At 45.9% G+C, this 18,969-nt stretch overlaps 2 protein-coding genes across 4 annotated transcripts in view; one reads left to right on the plus strand and one right to left on the minus strand.

The window, feature by feature from the left end:
• Positions 1-10,000, plus strand: part of NRDE2 (NRDE-2, necessary for RNA interference, domain containing) — a 58,855-nt gene extending 48,855 nt beyond the window's left edge. For 2 of the 3 annotated variants that reach the window (XM_047736395.1, XM_047736396.1), the window contains exon 14: positions 389-3,010. In XM_047736395.1, the coding sequence (XP_047592351.1) occupies positions 389-514 (126 nt within the window). In that variant the 3' untranslated portion in view covers positions 515-3,010. Of the gene's footprint in view, positions 1-388; positions 3,011-6,720 lie in introns of those variants that run through there. The other variant, XR_007128590.1, reaches the window with a different exon arrangement.
• Positions 2,099-17,664, minus strand: PSMC1 (proteasome 26S subunit, ATPase 1). Its single transcript, XM_047736398.1, has 11 exons — positions 17,590-17,664; positions 13,388-13,441; positions 12,316-12,412; positions 9,808-9,932; positions 9,392-9,577; positions 9,116-9,244; positions 8,185-8,281; positions 5,031-5,220; positions 4,397-4,548; positions 3,384-3,538; positions 2,099-2,452 (listed from the first exon to the last, which is right to left on the minus strand). The coding sequence occupies exons 1-11, from the start codon at positions 17,590-17,592 to the stop codon at positions 2,318-2,320; spliced, it is 1,323 nt and encodes a 440-aa protein (XP_047592354.1). The 5' UTR covers positions 17,593-17,664; the 3' UTR covers positions 2,099-2,317.
• Between the last annotated feature and the right edge of the window lie 1,305 nt (positions 17,665-18,969).

The following is an 18,969-nucleotide window of genomic DNA, read 5'->3' on the forward strand; positions in this document are numbered from 1 at the left end:
GGCACATCCTGGACCACGTCATAGGGAACCTGTCCCCAGTGGGGGCTCGGCTGAGGGGCACGTGTGCACGCCCTGTGCTGGGGCTGGTGTTTCACGGGAGCCTGGCTGCAGGCAGGGGATTTCCATCATCTGGCAGGGTTCAGCCCAGGTGCTCAGTGTGGGGGCCCGTGGCCCAAGGCTGTCTTGCCGAGCCCAGTCAGGAGGCATATGGGGACTGTCCCGTCCACCAAGTCGTGCCCCACTTTAGAGAAAGGCCTCGCTCGGGTCCGCTTACTTCCAGCCCCAACTTTGTGAGTTCCATGTCCTTCTGGAACCCGGTACCCAGGCGCCGCCAAGTCCAGATGGCGACAGGGAGGGCAGGCTGACTAGCGTGGGACTCCTGCCCTAGGCGCTGTACCTGGATGCCGTGGAGCACTTCCCCGAAGAGATGCAGGAGGTCCTGGACCTGATGACGGAGAAGGAGCTCCGGGTGCGCCTGCCCCTGGAGGAGCTGGCGCTTCTGCTGGAGGACTAGAGACCAGGAGGGCCTGCCCCGCCGGAGCTGGGATGCCTGAGACTGGGGACGCCTGGGTGCGTGTGTTCCAGGAGCTCTGCTTTTGAAGTCTAGCTTTCTTAGTACTTTGTACCTGGGTCATCGGTTTCTTATCTCCTGCACATTTTTTTGGATGTGCAAAATGACACAGAAGCTGTTTTTTACACATTACATGTGTGAATATGTAGATACGAATCACGCCTAGTGATAAGGAAACCTCTCGTGGTTGGCCTGTGTGAGTTTGTGCTCTTCCTCTGCTCCCCGCCCAGCCCCCCCCAACACGTGCGCCCCATTGGTTGGCATTCTTGGGGGTCCTGTCAGGGTTTCTGGGTCTTGTAGTCATGACAGAAAAGGTCTGGTGACTCTAGAACCTCTTCCCCAGGCTGGTTAGCAGGAGAGCAGATTTTGCCCTTCTCTTCAGGCCAATCAGTGGAGTCATTTAAAACTCAGTGTTCTGGCCTGTATCAAGTGCGTTAAGTTCTTCAGGGTCCCTAAGCTCTTCTTGACACCTCCCAGCTGTGGGCCAGCAGCACCACCTGGGCGCCTGGCAGAGATGCAGCCTTGCGGGCCCACCTCAGCCCTTCTGAGCTCGGCTGCACTTGAACGGGACCCCTGGAGACTTACGAGCACCCAAGTGTGGGAGGAACCCCTACTGCAGGAAGCGCGCGGGTAGCCATGCGAGCGGAGTGCGGCATGGAGCCTGCGGCTTCCTACCAGACCACCCCCTGCCCGCAAGAGGGTCGTGGCAGCCTTCATCCGGGTGCAGACAGAGGCCAGTAGGTGTCTGAGGATTAGGAATGGAATGAAATGGACATCTCTACGTTCAGACCACTTTCTTCTGCAAAGGACATGCCCGCAGTTATTAACTGTTAATATTTAACTGGGAGGAAACTGCTTTATCTTCTCTGAGCCCCTGCTCTTAAAAAAACCAAAACCCTGATGCCTAGAATTGCTGCAGTTGTCATTCCTTGTCATCCCATCCAGAAAAACCAGTGCTGTGGAAGAGAAATTTGGGCTAGAAAGAGCTGGAAAAGAAGGGTGACAAGTCAGAGCCCCGGAGGAAGGTGGCTGGCCAGCCAGCCAAGTGAACACTTACCTTGCCGGGCTTGGACACACGCGTTTGGATATGGACCTGCTCTGAAAGGAAAGAAGGGCAAGACAGGGAAGGGGAAGCTTTGATATGGTTTTGCGCATCCTAGAGAGAGATGAGGTTCCAGAACCTAAGAACAAGGGATGACCTGGGTGGCGAGCGGCAGACGTCAGCCCAGGCCTGTGGAGATTCCTAGTAGGAACACCACGGCTGCTTTCCTGCCTGAGTGCTGAGAAACCCGCAGGCTCCACAGACCTTCCAATACAGAAAGCTGTTTCCTTCCGAAGCCACAGCCACACTCTTCCACTGCAGAGACCACTGGCTCTGTGTCACGCCCTCCCACTAGCTGCTGTCCAGCTCTCCCACTAGCTCTGGGCACGTGAGGCAGGGCCAGAGGTGCTGAAAGCCCCCCTACTGCCCAGGTCCCCCTGCGTATTGCTGCTGAGCGCCGGGTGTGGAGGTTCCAGAAACGAGTGTGAGAAGGAGCACGCTTTATTGGAGACAGAGCGCTGCACGGGACCAACAGGTGAAGGCAGCCTGGGGGGCATCCTACACGCTCAAAAAAGTACACAAGGAGGTTTTGCTAGTAAGAAAGATCAATTGGAACATGGGTTCCTCTGGGCAACTTCCCCAACCTCATCCCTTCAAGGGGTCAGAACAACCCCGACCACTTCCTTGAAGGCAGCTGTGGTCTGCTAGAGATACAGTCCCTCAGGGGTGCCTTCTTGTTTTTTATAAAGAACATTTTCTTTAGATTTCTTGAAGTCTTCATTTGTTACTTTCATTCTGCGTTCTCTCAAGGCCATCAGACCAGCTTCTGTACAGATTGCCTGTAAGAACGAACAGTATGTTCAGAAAGGGAAATACTTTTTACTTGTGCTCTGTCAATTCGGGAGCTACTCTGAAATCGGGTGTAAGACCCTTAGACTAAAGAAACTGCTTAAACTGTTTGGGAAAAGAGTAGATGTTTTACACATTCTAATTATTACTTTCTCAGGATCTGAGGTGGCTTTGAGGAGGAGGCCTGGCTCGGGTTCTAACTAGCAGGGTGGCCCAATGGGGAAGTTCTCTGCTCCATTCGATACAGGAGCCACGTTCCTTCCTGGGCACCAGATGCAATTACACCAGGACACTAGCGGCAACAGAGCATCCATCCAGTTTATTTACCCACAGTCAGAAGGGAACACGTATCACGTATTCTGGCTAGCTGTCTCAGGACAGCATTTACTGGGATTTATTTCCTCAGTCATCACTTGCCAAAAGCAGAACAAAAACCCATTCAACACGATGTGACAGAAACAATCCTGGCATTGACGTTTTTATCCAGTTACGGCCCTCAGGATATTTCAGATGGTTCAGCAGAAAAGAAAGTGTATTTGTGAACAAAAGATAAAACACAGCAGTAAAACGGTAACACTAGATAAATCAAGGTGATGGGTATACCAGTACTTACTACTGCTGCAACTTTTCTGAAGACTTTAAATTTTTCAAAATACAAAGTTGGTACAAAATTTTTAAATAATTTCCATTTTAAAAAGAGCTTTTTATTCACCAACACAGACACTAACCTAGTTCTTTAGAGACCAAGGATACGCAGCTCAGTGCAGGCAGCAGTGTGAAAAGGCCCACGTGTGCCGTCCTGCCCTGACCAAAACCCAGGTCCTCACCTAAAGAGCAGGCCGGACACAGATCTGATGCTGCCAGCCTCCCCCCACCCCTGCCCCATGAAACTGAGAGGTACAACCCAGCCCAGGTTCTCACCTTGATATCAGCACCCGAGAGGTCATCTTTAGCCATGATCAAGTCGTCCAAGGTCACATCATCAGCCAGCGTCATCCTGCTTGTGTGGATTTGAAAGATGCGCTTCTTAGTCTTCTCATCGGGCAGGGGGAACTCAATCTTCCTGTCGATGCGACCTGTGGGTAGAAAAGGTTTCCAGTCACAGCGCTGCGCAGCCCCCAGGTGTGGCTCCAGCTCAGGAAGAGTCTGAGCCCGTGTCCTCACTCACACAATTTCAGTCAGACAGCACCCTGTGTGTGGTGGGGGGTGGGTGTCCAAATCCCGAAAGGTGAACATCCCTCTTGTAGTCATAATGTCGGCATTTGAATTCATCCAATCTGAAAGAGATCGGCTCTGCTGGGGTACCCTTAGAAATAAAGGAAGGGCTCCTGAATGGCCTACGTAGTGAAAAAGGACAGATTGTGTTAAAAACATTACAAAAGCATAAACAAATTAGCCACTGCTGCATCCTGGTGTGACCTGAATGTAAAAAAATGAACCTGAGTTAACATATGAATTATTCCTTCAGAAAAAAGAATATCCATTATTGGAAAGAAAAGATCACAATTTATGATTAGAATTAAAAGGGCTACACCCACTGCATCACGTCCTTCCTTAACCACGACCTCAGGGGATGCGGTCTTTAGTAAGTTGCTCTGCATTTCAGTCACGTGTTTGCCTTGATACATATCATTTTTCTTTTAAAGGTTTTATTTATTTGACAGAGAGATCACAAGTAGGCAGAGAGGCAGGCGGCGGGCGAGGGGGGCAGGCAGGGAGAAGCAGGCTCCCCACTGAGCAGAGAGCCTGACGCAGGGCCTCATCCCAGGACCCTGAGACCATCACCTGAGCTGAAGGCAGAGGCTCAAACCACTGAGCCACCCAGGCGCCCTATGTGTTTAAGAACACATTGTTCTTAAATCCCCTGCCCATGCACTTAAAACATGGTCATACACAGACACGACAGCTGTCCCTGGTAGAACAAGCAAACTGACCTGGTCTGATAAGAGCTGGATCCAAAGTCTCTATTCGGTTTGTGGCCATGATAACTTTCACGTCACCCCTTGAATCAAATCCATCCAACTGGTTCAGCAGCTCCAGCATTGTTCGCTGAATTTCTCTCTCACCACCAGAATTTGAGTCATACCTTTGAAAAAGAAGAGAAGGCGTGAAAACCTAACTGATGTGCTGAAGGATAACTCAGACGCCCTCAATTCTAGCAACAAAATCACGCCCTCCCATCATGTTGTTTAAATTGTAGAAGTTTTCATGCTTGACATTATATCATTAATTCAGTCTCCGTGTTTGCTATCTGAGCTGCCAACCCGACCGGGAGCTCCTTGAGGGCAGAGGCTTGCATACAGTGGCTGTGTGCCTGAAGTCCAGATGATGCTTGGCTCCGAGCAGATGCTCGGGACACTGCTCCGGACTAATCTCCAGGCAGTCACAACTCCTGCGTGATTGTTACCTGGCACCTGGGAGAGCAGAGCCTAAAGCACCCAGAGTACCATGGGACGGTAGGAACTGTGGCAAACCCACGGGCAGGCCGTCCAGGGGGTACGCAATGATCGTTCTCAGAGAAGAGCTCTGGGGCTTTTATCTCTGCTCAACACAAAGAGAGAAATGTACCTTTTTGTTCCAATGGCATCAATTTCATCAATAAACACGATGGATGGTGCGTGTTCTTCTGCAACTCGAAACAATTCCCGAACGAGTTTGGGCCCGTCACCTAGGTACTTCTGAATAAGTTCCGAGCCAACCACTCTCAAGAAAGTGGCTGAGGTTTGGTTTGCTACTGCTTTGGCTAATAAGGTTTTACCTATTTTAGATTTAAAAAGAAAAAGAGAAAGGAAAAAAACCCCTTAATTGCTATTTTAACTTAAAAACTCTGTCACTTGGGACACCTGGGTGGCTCAGTTGGTTAAGCAGCTGCCATCGGCTCAGGTCATGATCCCAGCGTCCTGGGATCGAGTCCCACATCGGGCTCCTTGCTCGGCAGGGAGCCTGCTTCTCCCTCTGCCTCTGCCTGTGCTCGCTCACTCTCTCTCCGTCTGTCTCTGACAAATAAATAAATAAAATCTTAAAAAAAAAAATAAAAAAAACCAAACTCTGTCACTTAAATGGGCATTAGAAATGGGTAGATCCTGGGGTGCCTGGGTGGCTCTGTGGGTTAAGCTGCTGCCTTCGGCTCAGGTCATGATCCCGGAGTCCTGGGATCAAGTCCCTCATTGGGCTCTCTGCTCAGCGGGGGCCTGCTTCCCTCTCTCTCTCTCTCTCTCTCTGCCTACTTGTGATCTCTCTCTGTCAAATAAGTAAAATCTTTAAAAGAAAAAAAAAAAAAAAAAAAGAAATGGGCAGATCCCTAAAAGGTATGCCCCCCATTCCAGGGTCTTAACATTCTGTTCTCCGAGGCAGGTAAGAGGAAATTGAGAAAAACCTAAATAATGTTTTGATTATTTTTAACTATCTTCCTCATTCTTCATTACAATGTCAGAAAGTACATTTTACTGGGTTATTCAAAGGTGTATAGATTACTAACCTAACTCATGCAACCAGGGTTAGAGATCCAAACTCAACTCCTAAAACTATTCATGATGAGAAATGGCCTGCGAACCCTAGGTCTGACCTAAGGAACCTGACCTGGAACACCAGGCCTGCAGTCCCTGGGGTTGTGCTGGGTGGGCCTGCCCGGGGCTCAGCTGAGATAGGACCAGCTCCCGGGGAAGCCCATGACAGAGAACTGCTAAAAGCTCTAGAGACTTCTCAGTCTCTGGTATGCCCTTGTGAGGATCGTTCCTCTCAGGGACAATCTCAAACATTTCCAATTCTCCATTCCTTGATTTTTTTTTTTTTTAAGATTTTATTTATTTGTCAGAGAGCGAGTGAGCACACAAGCAGGCAGAGGCGGAGAGAGAGGCAGGCTCCCTGCCAAGCTAGGAGCCCGACTCGGGACTTGATCCCAGGACCCTGGGATCATGACCCGAGTCAAAGGCAGCGGCTTAACCGACCGAGCCACCCAGGTGTCCCATTCCTTGATATTTCTATTTCAGGTCAAAAACAATAGCTGTGGCAGCCACCCTGTGAACTTTAGGGCTGGAAGACCACTTGGCCCCTTTGATGGTGAGGACATGGGCACAGGGCCAAGCCGTGGTGTCAGGACACTGGCTAGAGGCTGAGCCAGTAAAGGACTAAGCTTAGGCCTGCAGAGGGGTAGGGGGAGGCTGCTGGTAAGTGACACAGACTTAGTTCAAGTGGGAAGGGGGACAAGGCACTAAGCTTGAGAATAAGACGTGGTGACAATGTCTTTTTGGCCAGACAGGCGGAGGGGCAGGTGTGAGGGCTTAGCAGCATGGACTTCTCCCTGAGAGTACCAGTGAAGGATGGTGAATGGAAGACAAAAAGGACCACCGAAGCAGATGGCCTCTGACCCTCCAGAGATAGCCTCGGCCAGCTGCTGGGTCCCTTCGGTGGCGAGCGGGATAACCAAGTCAGGCTCTTCCCCTCCTGATGGCCTGCCACCCTGTGCTCCAGACCAGCCCTTCACGTCGGCCCCCGGCGGTGCATGTGCACCGAAGGCAGCCCACAGCTGCAGGTCAGGCGGCCTGCCTTCCAGCTCCAGCCCCGCCACCTGCTCAACTCCCAGGGCTTCCTCCGCCCCGGGCTAGTCACCCGCCTCTCTGAGTTTCCTGCACTGTAAGATGATGAGCTGCAACAGTTCCATGCCTCTGGGCTCAGTTCCTCCGGTTCCTCCACTGTGGGCAGCCCTCAGTGACCCCTTCAAAGAACTGTGCTTCCTCTGCAACTTCCACAGCACTGAATTGCTAATTCCTGGACTGTACAACTTACTCAGGCCAGCTAGTTGCATAATGAACCACATACATATCTGTATACGCATCTATTCATCCAATATTCTGTTCACTCAGTACAGTGGACCAGAGAGTGAACCCAATCTGAACCGCACAGAACAGCTTTTAAATCTGTGGTTTCCCACCATGGCTCTGATACCTGGCCACACTCCAGATGAACAGATCAGAATTTTCAGGGATGGGACCATCAGTATTTTTTAAAGCTCCAGGGTGATTCCAACGTATAGCCAAGCTTAAGCATCCCAGTTTATTTTGTTTTATAAACTTTTTTAAAAAAGATTTTATTTATTTGACAGACAGTGAACACAAGTAGGCAGAGAGGCAGGCAGAGAGAGGGGGAAGCAGGCTCTCCACTGAGCAGAGGGCCTGATGCGGGGCTCCCTCCCAGGACCCTGAGATCATGACCTGAGCCGAAGACAGAGGCTTTAACCCACTGAGCCACCCAGGCGTCCCTTATAAACTCTTTTTAATAGATTCACATTACTCTTATGAATACTTTAAAGTTTTATGTTTTACAGCACATAAATCTAATATATTTGAGTGCAGAGAGGAATTCTAAGAAACTGTAAACGCATTCACACTGAGCAGGCATTTTTGGAAGGGGAGGGTTTCCCTACTGTGCTTATTTTTGTTGCAATTCCTACTGTTGTTTTTAATACATTAAATCTGTTAAGTCTACAATTTTAAGTCTAAGGTAATTCAGTTTTTTAGCATCAACTATACAGATAAAAATACTTTTATGTAATATGTATATTTCCATATTTACTCAGAAAATGTACAAAATGTTTAGAAAACCTGGTTTCAAACTAAGGAGTTGTGGCATCCTTACTCAAGAATTAAATAATTATAACAAACTAATGCTACAGCTCAAGAGATTAGCTCAGTGCCCTGAAGTGTCAAACCCAGAGCATACATACCTGTGCCAGGTGGACCATACAGAATGACCCCCTTCGGGGGCTTTATACCCATCTCTTCATAATACTCAGGATGAGTGAGAGGAAGCTCCACAGACTCCTAGAGAAAACAAATACTTGGTAAAAATGAAATGTTTTCTCACTGAAATTACCAGATCCACGAATTGGCATTCGGGATATATCTCACTTTCAACAATAAGCTAAAATGTCACTTAGTCTTGTTAGAGACAGTGTGCCTGACTTTTGTCTAGCAGCAGGGACAGATGGAAGATGACACCTGTCCTTGCTGAGTTCCCCTTCCTACTGCCTCCAGTTTCCCTCTCACTTTCTCATAGAAGTCAGCCTGGAGCAACCTTCAGGCTCTTCCAGAGCAAAAGGAACTTAAAGTGAAAATGCACTGTTTTCAATTAAACCATAGACGAGATTTTCTGGCAAGATTTTCTGATTGCCGTTATACCAATGGACATAATGGCTACTTCCCAGCCATCTCCGAGGTCGCCGGCTGTGACTGGTGACAGCTCTACACGACCCCCCTGCAGATGAAGCACCTGCAGATGAGATGGCTGGCTCCCAGCCAACCTGAACGACCACTTCCCTTCACCCCACTCACACTACCCCACACATCACTGGAGGTTTCCAGACAGCCACAGCTGAAGTCAACACAAACGGAACCATTAGGTATCCACCCAGATAACCGTGGCACTTTGCATGTAAGAAGGATGAAGCTGCAGCTGCCGCAGGAACAATCACACAACTTGTTGTTCCTATTACCTAACTCAGGATTAACAAATAAATTACTCCACAACTGGCAAGCTTTGAGTCACACTGGTTTGATCACTAAGGAAAACACAAAACATGCACAATAACTCTACCCTAAATGAAGTAGTTAAATAAATTGAAAATCTAGAAACCCAGAGGTGATTCTTAGACTTACCTTAATTTCCTGGATTTGGTTGTCCAACCCCCCAATATCAGCATAGGTTTCCTGGGGCGCCTTTTCTACCTTCATCACTGTGACCAAGGGATCTGTGTCATCCATAAGCACCCCTATGACGGCATGCACCTGAGAGAGAACATTAAGTTAATGCAGAACCGTGAGGTTCACATAATCCACCCACAGCAAAGCACCGCCAACCACAGAGCAGCACCAATGGACAGATCTGAGAGGAAGGAGAAAGCACTCCTAGAGGCTTAGAGACCATCAACTTGCCTTGTGGTTGAGCAGGACGGAGCAGCCCGGTTCCAGCAGGTCCTTGTCTACAAAGGAAAGAATGCTGACGTAGTGTTCGGAGCCCACAGATGTAGACACGATGGCGTGATTGTCATCAATGATCTCTTCCAAGGTTCCTACTGACATTGGGGTCCCTCTCAGGTCATCCACCTTAGACCTTTCCTCCTATGTAAGAGTACGCCATGAAGGAAAAGCAGATTAGACCTAAAAAGCAGACAAGGCTGATAGTTTTACTAGATTTACTAAATTTTACTACATTTACAAAGCAGGTGATGCTTTTAAAAGGCAGCCAGTCTAAATGGGTCAACTACTTGAATTTCATTTATTCACTGAATTCTAGTTAGTACCAAAACACTTAATTTGTAAAACAAAAGTTACAGTAATTTCTGAATTACCTCTTGCTTTTCTTCTAAAGGCTTCATTTGTTCCTGATTTCTAATGAATTCTTCCTCCATGAGAAGATAGTCTTTAATTCTCTCTAACTTCAATAATTTTAACCGGCACTGAGTATGGGGTGTCACTGTAATTACAAAGAAAAGTTTTATTCTATTTGGACCTTGACGTTAGCAATTAATTAAGTTCATTCTTTTTTTTTTTTTTTAAAGATTTTATTTATTTATTTGACAGAAAGAGATCACAAGTAGGCAGAGAGGCAGGCAGAGAGAGAGAGGAGGAAGCAGGATCCCTGCTGGGCAGAGAGCCCAATGTGGGGCTCGATCCCACAACCCTGGGATCATGATCTGAGCTGAAGGCAGAGGCTTTAACCCACTCTGCCACCCAGTGCCCCAATTAAGTTCATTCTTAAGGAAAAAATGTTAAGACTTAAAATAAGCTTATTTTTGTTGAACAGGCTGAAAAATTCAAGTTCCGGTGACCCTAAGTAAGCAGGTGCCTAGATGCTAAAGGAAAAGGGACTTTGGCAGTTGTAAGCAAGCAGGTAAAAACAGGGATGAGGTCTGAATGACATCTGCTACATGAACTCAAGAAGAAAGAACTCAACAACCTCAAAGATCATTCACTTTGGTTTTTTATTTCCCATCTGTGTTTATAAAAATAGGTACGCGTGCTGTCCAGTCAGAATACATTGCTGCAGGCGAGCTAAGGAATCCCCCCCCAGAAGAACTGTGAAATATTAGTGATATTAACATATGTGGCAAGCATTTTTTCCATATTCTTTTGCGTTGTTTCTTTTGGCTTAAAGTCTTATGCTACATAGGATTTTAGCATATATAGACAAAAATGTCAACTTTTTCTTTTGTGGTTTCTGGGTTTCTTCAAGATTGTCTCTCCTTCCCTAAGATTAAATATATTCCTGATTTTTCATTTATGTACTTATTTTCGTATCTATAATCCATCTGGCAAAAAGCGAGGGGGTCTAATTTCATTTTCTCTCAATAGCAAATAAAGATGCCAGCCATTCTGTTAAACAACTCACTCACTCCCCACAGAACTCAGTCACCTTTACCATATAGTCATTATCCATGTAACTTAACTGTTTTTGGACTCCTATGCTCTTCTGGCCATCTGATGATCTATTCTTTACCAATACCATATTGATTCATTATGGTAGACTAATGGCATGTTTTTCACTGTCTGGCTCCCTTAATTCTTAACCAAGCAATATTTTAAAAATTATTTCATCTAAGCAGGAAGAGACTTGTTTAGATGGGGGTAGGGGAGGTATGTGAACCGCAGTGTAAGAAGGAGCCAGCCTTGGGAAAGACTGGGGGAAGAACATTTTTTAAAAGATTTATTTATGGGCGCCTGGGTGGCTCAGTGGGTTAAGCCGCTGACTTCTGCTCAGGTCATGATCTCAGAGTCCTGGGATCGAGCCCCGCATCGGGCTCTCTGCTCGGCAGGGAGCCTGCTTCCTCCTCTCTCTCTGCCTGCCTCTCTGTCTACTTGTGATCTCTCTGTCAAATAAATAAATAAAATCTTTAAAAAAAAAAAAAAAGATTTATTTATTTTTAGAGAGAGAGCATAGGGGAGGGGGAAGAGGGAGGAGAAGGGCAGAGGGAAAGAGAGGAAACAGACTCCCTGCTGAGTGCAGAGCCCAACATGGGGCTTGATCCTATGACCCTGAGATCATGACCTGACCTGAAATCAAGAGTTGGATGCTTAACCGAATGAACCACCCAGGTGCCCCAAGGGAAGAATATTTTTAAGCAAAAGACAAAAGTCCTAATGTGTGGGTTACCTGGAGTGGCTCAATCGCTTAAGCATCCAACTCTTGATTTTGGCTCAGGTCATCTCAGGGTCATGAGACCAAGCCCCACATTGGGCTCTGCAATGGGCATGGAGCCTGTCTGATTCTCTCTCTCTCTGTCCCTCTGCTCCACGCCACCCTGCTTCCACATCCCCACCTGTGCACATGCGCGTGCTCTCGCTCTCTCTCTCAAAAAAAAAAAAAAAAAAAAAAAAAAAAGTTCTAATGTGCGTAGGAGTCAAAGAACACAAGGCAGGGCTATGTGAACAACAAGCAAGGAGAACGGCAGGGGTTGAGAATGGAGAGGTGGCCTGCGTCAGGTCACCTGGTCCGAGGCTTAGTCTATGTTCAGTACCGTCACTGAAACAGTTTGTTCATGCATCACAAGATGTGAATTCCAACATGTTGGCATTCCATTTCTTCAAGAACAAAACATGTTTCTAAGTTATTCAAGCTCAACCTGAGTTTTCTAACCCAAAACTACACTTTTCATACATTAGAGGAGCTACAATAAAGGAAATTAGTGGAGTTTCTTAAAGTGAGACACAGCTGTACACTGTTTGTACACAACTCTGCCACACATAAGAACTAGAGCTTCAGCTCCATTTCCTGCCTCCAGATTCAGACCCCTTAAGTACACACACACAGACGGTTCCCAGTGGAATCAAGAGACAGCAAGGAGGGACTATGTCATTACCCAGTGGCAGCTTGCTGGCAGCATCTGGTCCCTTTGTTTTCTTCTTCTTTTTCCCCACCCGAGTTGGTACAGGAGGTTCATATTTCTTTTTCTTGTCCTTGAATTTTTAGAACAGGAAAAACAAAAACCACACAAATCATATCAAAACACAAACTTCTTTCTTTTGTACCATCATCTATTTCTAGTGGCTGTAATTTTCCTTATCTTTCAGAATGCTATTAAAAACTGTCCTTTTAGGGACGTCTGGGTGGCTCAGTGGGTTAAGCCGCTGCCTTCGGCTCAGGTCATGATCCCGGGGTCCTGGGATCGAGTCCAGCATCAGGCTCCTTGCTCAGCAGGGAGCCTGCCTCTCTCTCTGCCTCTGCCCACCTCTCTGCCTGCTTGTGTGCTTTCTCTCTCTTTCTGACAAATAAATAAAATCTTTAAAAACAAAAACAAACAAACAAAAAAAACCTGTCCTTTTAAAAATAAAGCTAGTTGGTTGGCTCAGTCAGTTAAGCATCTGACTCTTGGTTTTGGCTCAGGATCATGAGACAGAGCCCCACTTCAGGCTCTGTGCTCAGCGGGGAGTGTTTCTCTCTCTCCCTCTGCCCCTCCCCCTGCTCTCTCCCTCAAGTAACTAAAATCTTTAAAAAACAAACTAGGTATTACATTCGTGCAATTTTAATTGGTGAACATAATTCATCTTTCTTTTTATAATACACAGTGATGGGTTATTCAGTAAGGCCTAAAGGTCAGAATTCAGAATTATATGCCAAAAGTTTGGGCTGAAATAATTTGAGACAATTCTTCACATCTGAAGATATTAAACACTAAAATTGCAGGCAATTTAAACTCTGTAATGTTATAGTATACACTTAAAAACCATTAATGCATAACTACTTACTTGACAGGTCAATAATCTTCTCTAAAACATGGAAGAGGGCACTGAATCTGTAGGCCAGGTGGGTAATAACTACAGGATCACTTATTTTGCATTTTCAAAGTCATGAATCCCCAAAGAACTTCTCAGCTGAGATCAAGGATATGTTCCATGATCTACCTGTATCACAGACCTATCTGGCTTATTTACCTTGTCATCCTTCTTGCCACCTCCAGGGCCATGACCACCACTCTGACTCTGACCCTGAGAAAAGAAATCAGAAGTATATATTCAGACATGATCACTTCAAAAGAACATCCTTTTTATTTTCCTGTGATTCTAAGACACCAAGACATTTTAACATTTTAACATTTTAACATTTCTGAACTTCAGGTGTACATACATTTAGCATGGTAGAATTTCTTTTTTTTTTCCTGAAAAGCTGTTAGTTGCACCTTGCAACTGACTGCATCTTACATCAAGGACAATTCTATTAAGAAACTCATGTAACTTCTGTATCACGATGAGGCTGGGATTCTAAGATCGCCCCTTTTTGAGGGGAAAATAGAGAGTTTAACATTCTTTGTTATAAAACTTCTTGACTGAGTATATTTCATGAAATTAGGCCATCAGAGTTAAATCATTTTGCCTAGTCAACAATCATTTATCAATCACTTACTCCTTACTAAGATCACACCGAGACCCAGGAGGTTTTCCTTTCAGTAGCAACTTATATACCTCCCATCTCTAAAGCCTGGGACTCTTGGGCAGGTCTTTCTTGCCAACCTGAAAAGCTGAATCACTTTAAGGTATCAAGAATTCAGTGTATTAATAAGCTCATGGGATTCTGGACTTTAAAACACTCCACTCAGTTACAGGGCAATGCTTAACACAGAACAGTATCTCAAAAATAATGGCATTTTAAGTAATAATGAACTTACTTGAATAGAAGGACCCTCTCCCCTCAAACTACTTCCACATAAGCACCTCTAAATACATCATGGTTACCTAAAAGAGTTAGGGTCAAATGTATTTCCCTGCATGCAGGACTCTTAAAATTTTGTGCCTTATTCTGAAGTTATTTAAGGGCTCTAAGAAATTTTGGTTAACAGAATTAGTTATACTGCAATAGGCGCCCCAAATTATAGGCCTTTAACACTTACTTCTACCTCCTAAAGAAATTTGCTGTTGGCCAGGGCAGCTAATGTTTGTGGGTTTCCTACTATGTGATTAAGTCTATACTAGACATTTTCCTTCACTATCTCATTAATTTCAAACCATCGTCCAAGGTGGGTTCATTATTCCCATTTTTCTAGATGAGGAACTTTAACAAGCCTAAGAACATGGGCTATGGAGTTAGATGCATCCAGGTTTCAATTCCGATTCCAGCACTAATAGGCTATGTGACCTCAGGTAAGTCAGGTCACCTCCCTGAGCCTTGGTGCCCTTAACTGGAAAGTGGGGATGATACTAGCTCCTGTTACTGAAAATGAGGTAATGCACATAAACCACTCCCCATGTGCATGACTCAAAGTAACTACTAGCAATACATTATTGGTGAAAAAGAAATGTTAGGATCAGGATTTTAATTATCAATCTGGTTACAAAATCTGGGTTCTGAAACCCATCTGGTTTAGTTCATCACCCTCTCTTGTTGATCCCATCTCTGTTTTGTTTGTTTTTTTTTTAAGATTTTATATATTTATTTGACAGAGATCACAAGTAGGCAGAGAGACAAGCAGAGAGAGAGGAGGAAGCAGGCTCCCTGCCAAGCAGAGAGCCCAATGTGGGGCTCGATCCTAGAACCCTGGGACCATGACCCCAGCCAAAGGCAGAGGCTTTAGCCATTGAGCCACTCAGGTGCCCCTCCATCTCTGTACTCTAGCCAGCCTCCCAACTGAGATTCCCATGACAGTTTCTCTCCTCACCAATCCAGCTGTTACCATCTAAAACAAAGAGCTGTTCCTTTCATTCTGCTCAAAAACCTTCAACTGTTCCCTAGCCTTTATGGTGTAACAGCCAAACTTTTTACAGTGGCATACCTGGTCCTTGCCAAACTGGCTTCGACTGACCCTTCCCACGTTCATCTACCTCACTGGTGATCCTGCAAGTCTGGCCCCACAGGAGAACATTTTCCTGAAAGGGTCCCAAACTTATTCAGGTGTGGGGCATTTTACATGATATTTCTCAGTCTCCAATAACAATAAGAAATATACCCATTATTAAGGCCTTACTGTATGGCAAACTGTACATTCTCAGAATATCATCTCATTTAATTCTTAGAGACACCATGATGTTGGAACTATCATTACCTCTAGTTTATGGATAAGGAAACCAAGGCCCAGAGATGTTAAGTGACTTGCCCATTACCACAGAGCTTGTCAGAGATGTGGCTGGGAAACACTCAGGTGTACTGGACCCCAATATCTGTGTTTCTCTACTACATGTCCTCTAGAAAACACTAACAGGGTTCGTGTTATAGCAAAGCCACTTACTGTGTCTCAGTTTCCTCTTTGGTAAAGTGAAGATAATAATTACTACAGGGACTGCTGTGAGAATAAGAAAATGCTGGAAAATACCCTTGTGTTTATTGCAGCACTATTTACAGTAGCCAAGATACGGAAGCAACGTAAGTGTCCATTGATACAATGAAAGGATAAAGATGTGTGTAAATGCACACCAGCATACCAACACATGGATATTACTCAGCCATTAAAAAAAAAAAAAAAAATAGATCTTGGGGCACCTGGATGGCTCAGTGGATTAAGGCTTTGCCTTTGGCTCAGGTCATGATCTCAGGGTTCTGGGATCGAGCTCCGCATCAGCCTCTCTGCTCAGTGGGGAGCCTGCTTCTCCCTCTCCCTCTGCCTGCCTCTCTGCCTACTTGTGATCTCCCTCTCTCTGTCAAATAAATAAATAAATAAATAAATAAATAAAATCAATCTTAAAAAAAAGAAAAAACAGATCTCACCATTTGTTACATTAATGGACACAGAGGGTATTAAGCTAATTGAAATTAGATGGAGAAAGACAAATACCATATGATTTCACTTATATGTGGAATCAAAAACATAAAAAAAGCAGAAACAGACCCATGAACGCAGAGAACTGGTGGCCACCAGACAAAAGGGGGTGGGGGGTGGGCAAAACGGGTGAAGGGGAGTGGAAGGTGCAGGCTTTCAGGTATAAAATGTATAAGTCACGGGATAAAAGGTACAAAGGTACAGCACATACAGGGAATATCGCCAATAATACTGTGATAGCACTGAAGAGTGTCAGATGGTAGCTACCCTTGGGAGCACGGCATAGTACAGACTTGTCCAGTCACTGTGTTGTCCACCTGAAACTAACGTAACGCTGCGTGTCAGCTATACTTCAGTAATAATGCTGGAAAAGTACCTGGCACATACTTAGAACAGTACCCCAAAGTCCTTATGAGACCTATCCCACTATGTGCTCAGGCGTTTCTGATGTTCAGGATACAGGCTCAACACATTCCCACCTCCCTCCGGCCCTTTGAGCTTACTATCCCTTCCGCCCGGACCACGTTTCCCTCAGACGTTTGCGTGGGCTACTCTCTCATTCTGCTTAGGCTTCTGCTGCTCAAATGTCACCTCCTCGGAGGAACTTTTGCTGACAGCCACCGCTCCCATCAATGGCCATCCCACTCATCTCTATCCCGCTCCACGTCATATTCCATGTCTCTTTTTCGTTTTTTTTTTGTTTTTTTTTTTTGTCGGCCTTGTCTAGAATGTAAGTTCCATTTAGACAGAGACTTCACCAGTTACACTCACCCCTTGTGCGCTCAGTGCCTAGAGCAGAGCCTGCCGCCCCCCTCCCCCAATTTGCAGATGCTCAATGAATACCAGTTTGGGGGACTAACGAATAAATGCTGTTCTTATTATTCTTAACGCACCACAGGAGCGTCCCCTCCGAGCTCCACCTGTCACAAAAGCGTCAGTCTTCAACGCTTCCTCCAAATGCCCCCACTCCGAGCGCTCCTCCATGACTGCGCTCTCCCCTCCGCAGCTGGAACGAATCCCTCCCTCTCCTCCAGTCGCGCAGCCCTTCACCTGAGCGGCTCCCAAAGCACTCGCCCCAGGTGCTTCGGGAGAAACTCCCCGCGCCGGTCAGCAGGGCCAGGTCGGCGGAGGTGCAAAGCCGGGCGCCCTAACCCGCTCTGCCGCCCCACCGGTCAGCCCGGGGGACCCTTAGCGCACGCCCTCTCGTCCGCCCCGGGCCGTGGCGGACCCAAGCACTGTCTCCAGGAGCCTTCGTCCCGCGAGAAGACCCGGTCGGTGGGCAGGAGAGCGGGCGGACCGAGGGCCTCGGGCAGCCGCCTCGTCCTCTCGTCTCGGGCCGCTCCGACCCTGTCGCGCCGCGACCACCAGCTGAAACCCTTAGTCACTCACCATCTTGCTTCGGCCGCTCGAACCACCGCTGCCGGAAGTGCATCCGCCAAGGCGGCCGCCAGAAGCGGAAGTTGCCGAGGGACGCTACGGAAGCCGACGGGAACCAAATCCCTCTTTGCGGGAGTCGCGCTCCCAGGGCTCCTGTCGGTGGGGTACCGATAGAACTTACAAGCAAAATGTGAATCTTGTGAATATCTCACTTGGAAAAAAAAATTAAGTAGAAGTTATTCGTCTATTGTCAACAATTAGAGACAAGGACCTAGACTTAAAAAGAGCTAAGACAATTGTGAAAGTATATAGTATTTAAAATATGCAAAAATCATAACTGAGAACTTCACTTACTGTTCCAAGAACTGGAATGGTATTTGAAACTGCAAAGTTGACAATTACTTTTGGACCAACATTTAAGCTATAATTTGGTCTCTGGAATAAACGTGATCATCTGAGAGTATTTCCTTGTCTAATGAGTTAACTAGATTTTTTTTTCCTTTGATGATTTGTGACTTGTGATGACGCCAAATGTTGTCTCAAAATAACGAATCTTGCACCTAGTTGGTAAAGTTCATCACTTACTACATCCACCAGGACATCAGAAAGACGGCAAGCATCCCTTTAGCCTCTGGAAACTTCTATAACAGGTACTCGAAATGCTGCATGTTGCTGAACTGGAGAGATGAATTCCCTACTCCTAATTAATCTAGGGGTTTTAGTTGTGAAATGCAAAAAGTATTTCACTAATTCACAAAATTATTAAATTAAAATTTTATTAAATTAAGATGTAATATTTTAAAAATTTTAATAATTTTAAAAATTAAATTAAAATTATTAAATTAGATTAATTAAAATTTAAATTAAAATATTTCACTACTCATTTGTATCCAACAGGTACAAAATATGGGAAATTACTCTTCTTTTTCATCATCATTAAAATACTGTTATAGGGGCGCCTGGGTGGCTCAGTGGGTTAAGCCTCTGCCTTCGGCTCAGGTCATGATACCAGGGTCCTGGGATCGAGCTCCACGTTGGGCTGTCTGCTCAGCAGGGAGCCTGCTTCCCTTCCTCTCTCTCTGCCTGCCTCTTTGCCTACTTGTGATCTCTGTCTTTCAAATAAATAAAATCTAAATAAAATAAAATAAAAATAAAATAGAAAGACTTGACGCTGTTGACCTCCACTAGCAAATGTGGTGTCTACATGATACATGAAATGGTATGACAGGTGGCGGGCAGGACAGCTCTCCCTAACGAATGCTGAGAGAAATGCCAGAGCTGGATGGAATGTCTAAGCCAACTGTGGATACCTGAAGAAGTGGAGAGTTCCTGAGGTGGTGTCACATTCAAACAAACACAGGCTGATAATCAATATGGAAGAAAACCAAAATT

Source organism: Lutra lutra, chromosome 7, assembly GCF_902655055.1.
Source record: "Lutra lutra chromosome 7, mLutLut1.2, whole genome shotgun sequence".
Taxonomy (NCBI): domain Eukaryota; kingdom Metazoa; phylum Chordata; class Mammalia; order Carnivora; family Mustelidae; genus Lutra; species Lutra lutra.

What these genes read in the sequence shown, in the direction of transcription:
- PSMC1 (XM_047736398.1), bottom strand. An exon ending in GATGCCATTGGAACAAAAAG is followed by an intron (nt 4,549 to 5,030) that starts GTACATTTCTCT and finishes TCTTTTTCAAAG; the next exon opens with GTATGACTCAAATTCTGGTG. An exon ending in TCTCGGGTGCTGATATCAAG is followed by an intron (nt 2,453 to 3,383) that starts GTGAGAACCTGG and finishes TCGTTCTTACAG; the next exon opens with GCAATCTGTACAGAAGCTGG.